Source organism: Varroa jacobsoni, unplaced genomic scaffold (assembly GCF_002532875.2).
Source record: "Varroa jacobsoni isolate VJ856 unplaced genomic scaffold, vjacob_1.0 scaffold_1263, whole genome shotgun sequence".
NCBI classification, from domain to species: Eukaryota; Metazoa; Arthropoda; class Arachnida; order Mesostigmata; family Varroidae; genus Varroa; species Varroa jacobsoni.
This window is the reverse complement of record NW_019214165.1, coordinates 1-6,127: the sequence shown is the minus strand read 5'-3', so window position 1 is coordinate 6,127 and position 6,127 is coordinate 1. Positions and strand designations below refer to the sequence as shown.

The following is a 6,127-nucleotide window of genomic DNA, read 5'->3' as shown; positions in this document are numbered from 1 at the left end:
CTAAGCTATTTACAAATATATTTTGAGAAAAAAGCATGACACTCGGAAGTGAGCTCAGAGTTGGAGCTGCCAAGGCGCTAAGGCTGTGTGTCTGTGTCCAGCATCTACCTATCACGCAAGCAAACAAGGCTTCCCAACGCACTAATACCAAACTATACCAATGTAATATCACCACTCTAAATCATGGCATGCGTATCTTATAGCGCCACTTTTGCCGAGATAAACTCAAATGACTTTGAATAGTGTACCGAAAGAGTGTAGAGGACAACTGAAAATTGCTTATACATATACTTTCACAGATACTTTTTTCAGGGTACTTTGTCACACTAACATTAGATGATGACTGTCTGGTAAAAGACCATTATCGTTTCTAAGAGAGCACGTCTACAGCCCTGTTGTTTTACATCAGCGCATAACAAAGAAAGATGGTTGTTTATTGCAATAATAACCAATTCATGAATGATACAAATGTGTAGCAGATAATTCTATTCAATCGTGTATTGATTGACTGGAGCAAGATATCTAGAGAATGAAAGAATATTGTGCGATGGTAAAACCCTACCAAGAGTACACATATACCATTGACGATCTCCGACGTAATAAACGATGTCGTTCCGTTGTGCCATGGAGATGTCATGAGCTGGCCGACATTCGTTTGGCAGAAATCGTAGTTGTGTTGTCCTCCCAGTCTCTGGTTTTTGGCTGCCGCACGATGATTTGTCGCTATTAGAGTTCTTCGTCTACTGCTACCAGTACTTTTATTATAGCTTCGTTCGCTGCTCAATTTCTATCATCTATCTTTTTTACTTTCTCTCTCTTTCCTTCGATTTGCGCGAGCTGAACCCCTACTCCCAGTTCCCCTAATTTCCCCCAAGACACAAAATCACGCTAGCAGAGCTATGCTGCACTGCAACGCACCGCTCTGACTTGCACTCTACGACCACCGCCGCCGCCATTGCTGCCGTCACTACAATTCCTGCTTGCTGCTGCAACTCCTGAGTACAAAACTCCGAAACCTCGATATATCGATATAGCTCGCTGACAGTCGCCGGTTGCCTGCCACCGGCTGGTCTGTTGTTGTTGTTGTTGTATTGGGGATGCTGGGATCGGGTTGGGGATGTTGCGTATTGAGCGTGTGTGTGCCGTGCGATCTATGCTTCGCTGTGTGTGTCTGTGTGTATCGCCGCTGTAAGTAAGCGTACTACGGGCAGTGAAATCGTGTCTGTGCTGTGTTAGGCAGCCGCCAGTCGAAACGGGTGCCCGAGACGGGAGACACAACGGGCCGGGGTGGTGCTGGTGGGGAGGGTATATGAAATTTGTGAGCGTCGGTGGCGCCATCGTGCGACTGGGAGACAAACCTAAGGAGGGACGGTTTGTCGTCCGATAACGACAGCCTCTTTCGGCTCGGTGGGGTGGTGCTGGTGACGCTAGCAGTGTGGCAGTTTGGCCCTGATTGTGATGATGATGATATTGGTCGGTCGACTGGTTCATTCGTTCATTCGTCGGTCGGTCGTTCCTGCTGGGTGCGTCTGTCTGCTTGTGTGTGTGCGCGTGTCGCATTGAAAGAATGGCACTCCGTGTGCAATTCAGCAATAAGAATAATACATCCGAACACACATCCATATATAAAGCGGATTGAATTATTGGGGGCTGACATTGAGCTGCCGGCCGGCTAGGAACCATTGTCGTGCAGCCACTATACTCTTCTCTATACTTCATATATATATATATATATATATATATATATATATATATATATATGACTTATGCAAGGACATGAACTTCCGATTCTGTGTTACTGTCTGCTACTATCAGCCAATACAGAATCGGGCTTCAAATGATATATTCATAAAAAGATGAAGGATGTGGACATGAACTAAAAAAAGACGAAAAGAAATAGAATGAAACATGATCATGGCCTGGTTGGTTGTTTATCATGTGCCAGTATCTAGTAGGGTCATATAATCACTGTCAAGTAATTGTGTTTGTTATCCAAGTATATAATTGATAATATTGATGTTATAACTATTTGAAAACGGAAGATGCATGATATGTGCAGACACTGGTATTTACTTATATCTAAAAGACTAAATTACTGACAAGGGAGCGATGGAAAACAGAAAAGCAACAACAAAAGGCAAACGTATCAGTAACAGATATCTGCTTTCCTCTTCTGAATTTTCGTTTGTTCCACAATGAAAGAAAGATTCACTTTCTCACCCTTCCGCGCACCAAATACGATTCTTCTACGATAACATATATATATATATATATATATATATATGTTATCGTATAAGCGTATGTATATACATATATACGCGTATATATAGATAAAAAGGATTAAAAAAAGATAATGGACGAAAAGTCTGGTATCAGCAAAAGTGGTCAGAATGAAAGAAAAAGAGTAATATTGACAATGGTAGTAGTCGAAGTAGCGGAAGCCGCAGAAGCAGTGAACAGGTAACATGAAGACGTTGGACGGCTAAATACCGTCAGGCCGAAAGGGTGGCGGACTCAAAATAGAACGGAATGAGAGCGAAAGACGTCTATGAAGCAGCGAAGCAACGGACAAAAAGAGATACTATATCCTGTTGTATATACACACACAGATCGACACATACACTACCAATTGTTCATACATACGACGTATAAACACGCCTTTTCGCATGACTCACGCAAACATACGCAAAAAGGGGAAACGATTGGGTACGAACTAACGGAGAAACAAAGATGGAAACGGGAAAAGTCCAAGAAAAGGAAATAACGTCAAACGAAATATAGAGAATTATAGGAGAATATAGAGAACGAAATATAGGAAAGAGGTTTGGAATGAAGTGTGAAGCAAACAAAATAGGAAATCAAAGGGAAGAAAGGCGAAGTGTTTGGCTAGAATTTGACTTTTCCAACGTCCCCATGCATCGTCCTCCTTTTATTTAGCCACCGCCGTAAACATTCATGTCCGCGATAGTGATGAGGATGAAAGACAACGAGAAAAAGACGACGTGGAGCAACCCGCACGACCACCTTTGATCTGCTTTTTGATCTACATAGCCAAATGTATCGCTCACATCATTGACGATTGATGTTCGTAATTATTACAGCGGACATCGCCATATCTAGCGTGTATCTTGACTAGGAGTTATTCGACAGCGGAAATATTGATGTTATCGATTGATACTACTAGAACGTATATTGGCGGGTTGTCGATAATATCGTATAATGTATTAGTACACCAGAGCAGCCAGAACGACGTAAACAGAGTGAAGCTCAGACTCGAAGCGCTTATATTTTTGTTTCTATTATTCTAATTTTTTTTTCGAGATGTCGATTATGATTAGCAACATAGGTCGTCGTTGTTCAATTTCAGAGGCCTTTCACTTGACGGACTATATTCTTTTTCTTGTACTCCAAATCACTAACCTGCAATTTAGGCCATCAGAGCCTAAACCAACCTACATTCGGAGCATTTAGCACGCTAAGTTCAAAATCGTTGTGTAAGAATAAGACGGGACAAATCTGTAGAGAATAAACACAGTAAGGATATAGTGCTGAAGATTGAGGTAAAAAAAAATAGTGTTTATGCACACGACATCAACTGACCTGCACGAATTTCTTCGCGTTTCCTTTAAATTCATTAGCAGGAAGGCGAAACGGGAAATTCAGGAAATCAACAAGGTCCGCCCGCAAAAAGGCAACGCGCGACTCCTGACGAGAACAAAAACACTCATCAGGTAATATCGTTTTGCATGTTAATGACGGATATCAATTCGAGCAAAAACATAGAGCAACTTGAAAAATACGATTAATTCGATAAATTAAATGAACGTTGTAGTGCTCAGAGGTTTCGGTTCTTTGAACAAAGTTTCTCTTAACATGGTATACTTCACAAATGGTGAAAAAAAAAATGGAATTCGTTTTGATAATCCTTATTTCTGCTGTCTTTCGTTGTTCGGTTACTCAGAGCAATGCACACTGTATATATTTACTACACATGGTAAAATTTTATGATTCTGTTTCATAAGTAAGTGGCAAAAAATATGGCTGCCCAATATGCCTGCCACAATAAACACGAATCGTACAATTATTTGGTATCATTACTCATTTTCATTTCATTCACAAATGCTGAGTATGCAATATCTGATTAGCTTATTCCTTGCTATTTTGCTGACTTCAGCTGACACCGGATGTAAAGCCTCAGTTCAGCGTTTTGGGTGCGCCCGCTGGAAGCATGTACGCGCCTCATGATTCCTCGATGCCCCCTCCTCATGTAAGTAACGATAGGTAATACAAGCATATTTAAGTTGTATAATTCCTGGTGTGAGTGCCCGAACTTCGTTTGATTCGCAACCTTCACGTAATGTGTTTAGCCAAGAATGTCCGGCTGATGATATAAAAGGAAAATCCGCATCTCCTTTTGGCAAACATTATATTCATAGTTAGGCCTCACCTTGGAGCCCAAGTGATCGTACTTAAAAATCATGTAGAGAAAATATATACACTATAGCTGAACATTTTAAATTCTAAAATACACATTGATATATGTTATGCCAAGTAGACTTTATAAACCGAATAGCAATACAAAGCATATACTTGCTTCATAGTTATTATGTGCCTCTGTTTATTTGTTAGGATTTCGCCATGCATTTATTATTATTATTCTTATTTGACAGTTTTTGTTTTCTTGGCAGATGTCTGCTGGGTATGCAACACCCGGCGCGCCGCCCCAACCACCGACGTTTGCCCCCCCTGGTCAACCGGGTCAGCCGGGCTTGTTTAATGATCCCAACCAATATGCCAGCGCACCCGCGCCCCCCGCGTATAGCCACCCATCGATGGTTACATCTGGAACACCCATGTCTCCCGCGTCAGCGTCTCCTGGCAGTATCGGTTTCCAGCCTGGCCAGGGCCCCCAAGAAGGCTTTAGCCAGCAGCGGCATCAGTTGATGAATTCGCGCCTTAAGTCATTGATTCAACAACGTGCATCGCAGAAGGAGCCCGAGCAGAATTCGCAGGACGGGTTCCGCTCGCCGGCACAAACCCCAACAACGCCTACCGGCGCCGCACCTGACGGCTCACCTTTCTACCCAGCTGCCGGTTCCGGGTCCCAGCCCGAGTGGGGGGGCTCTAGCGGTCCGGGTCAGAGCCATTTACTGAACCCCGCGGTCAAGCTGGAGCCCTCCGACCAGGGCCAGGATCCCCGGACGGGGCCACCTCCCCATAGCCCGGCCACCGACATGGCAGCGAAGGCCTCCGAGGCGTCGGATCGTCCGCCTAGCAGTCTCAGTATTGGTAGGCAGACCCCGCATGCCGGCCAATCTCCCGTTCCCGGCTATACGCTTCAGGGGTCTTTCGCTAGCCCCAAGTCGGCCAGTCATGGCTTTCCCCAGTCCCCGCGACACTTCGAAGGTCAGCAGGAGCCTTCGGCATCAAGCGGAAGTCTCAACATCTTGAATTTACCAGTTGGCTCATATCCCGGTCATCTTGTTCCTGGTTACCCCCCAACAAGTGCGGCATACGACCCACAAGCACCACCCTTGCCTGGGTTCTCAAAGCCTGGAGCATTTTACCAGGCTGCTCCAACGGAACCTTTTGCCGGCTTGCAACACCCTCCAGCCGATCCCGGCATGTATGGAGGTGGCGGTCCTTTGCCGAGTATGAGTGGCATGGCCGGTGGATTCGGCCTTCCAGCACTGCCACCGATGCAGGCTGGGGCTCAGGCAGGCAGTGCCGGACTCAACCTACCTGGAGCTGACCCCTGGTGGGGACGACTGGAACAAATGAAGACTGAATAAACATAAAAGCCTGCTTTTCTCAGACTCCAGAAGTACTCCAGAAGAGGGGTTTCTGAAGTCTCGAAAATTTGACCACCGCAATGGTCTTAAAGGCCATTTTGTATTATAGTGAGGTGGACGGCGACAAAGTTAGCCATCACTTCCATTGTAGATGATAACCTAGAATATATGACATGAGCTCAAGAACGGGAAACCAGACTTGTAACCTGCATGTTAGACTACTGGCATAGTTGGGTAACTTGACTTGTGGAACTCGAATACAGTTTAATGACAACCCATGCGTTGTCACTACATATGACGAAAATACTAAGCATCGAGTTCGCAGAAAGGAAACA

At 44.5% G+C, this 6,127-nt stretch overlaps 1 protein-coding gene across 3 annotated transcripts in view; it reads left to right on the top strand.

The window, feature by feature from the left end:
• LOC111268184 (uncharacterized) overlaps positions 1-6,115 on the top strand; it is a 53,193-nt gene extending 47,078 nt beyond the window's left edge. For 2 of the 3 annotated variants that reach the window (XM_022846992.2, XM_022846993.2), the window contains exons 7-9: positions 3,639-3,731; positions 4,175-4,267; positions 4,689-6,115. In XM_022846992.2, coding sequence (XP_022702727.1) covers positions 3,639-3,731; positions 4,175-4,267; positions 4,689-5,792 — 1,290 coding nt within the window. In that variant the 3' untranslated portion in view covers positions 5,793-6,115. The remainder of the gene's footprint in view (positions 1-3,638; positions 3,732-4,174; positions 4,268-4,688) is intronic. The other variant, XM_022846994.2, reaches the window with a different exon arrangement.
• Positions 6,116-6,127: the final 12 nt, after the last annotated feature.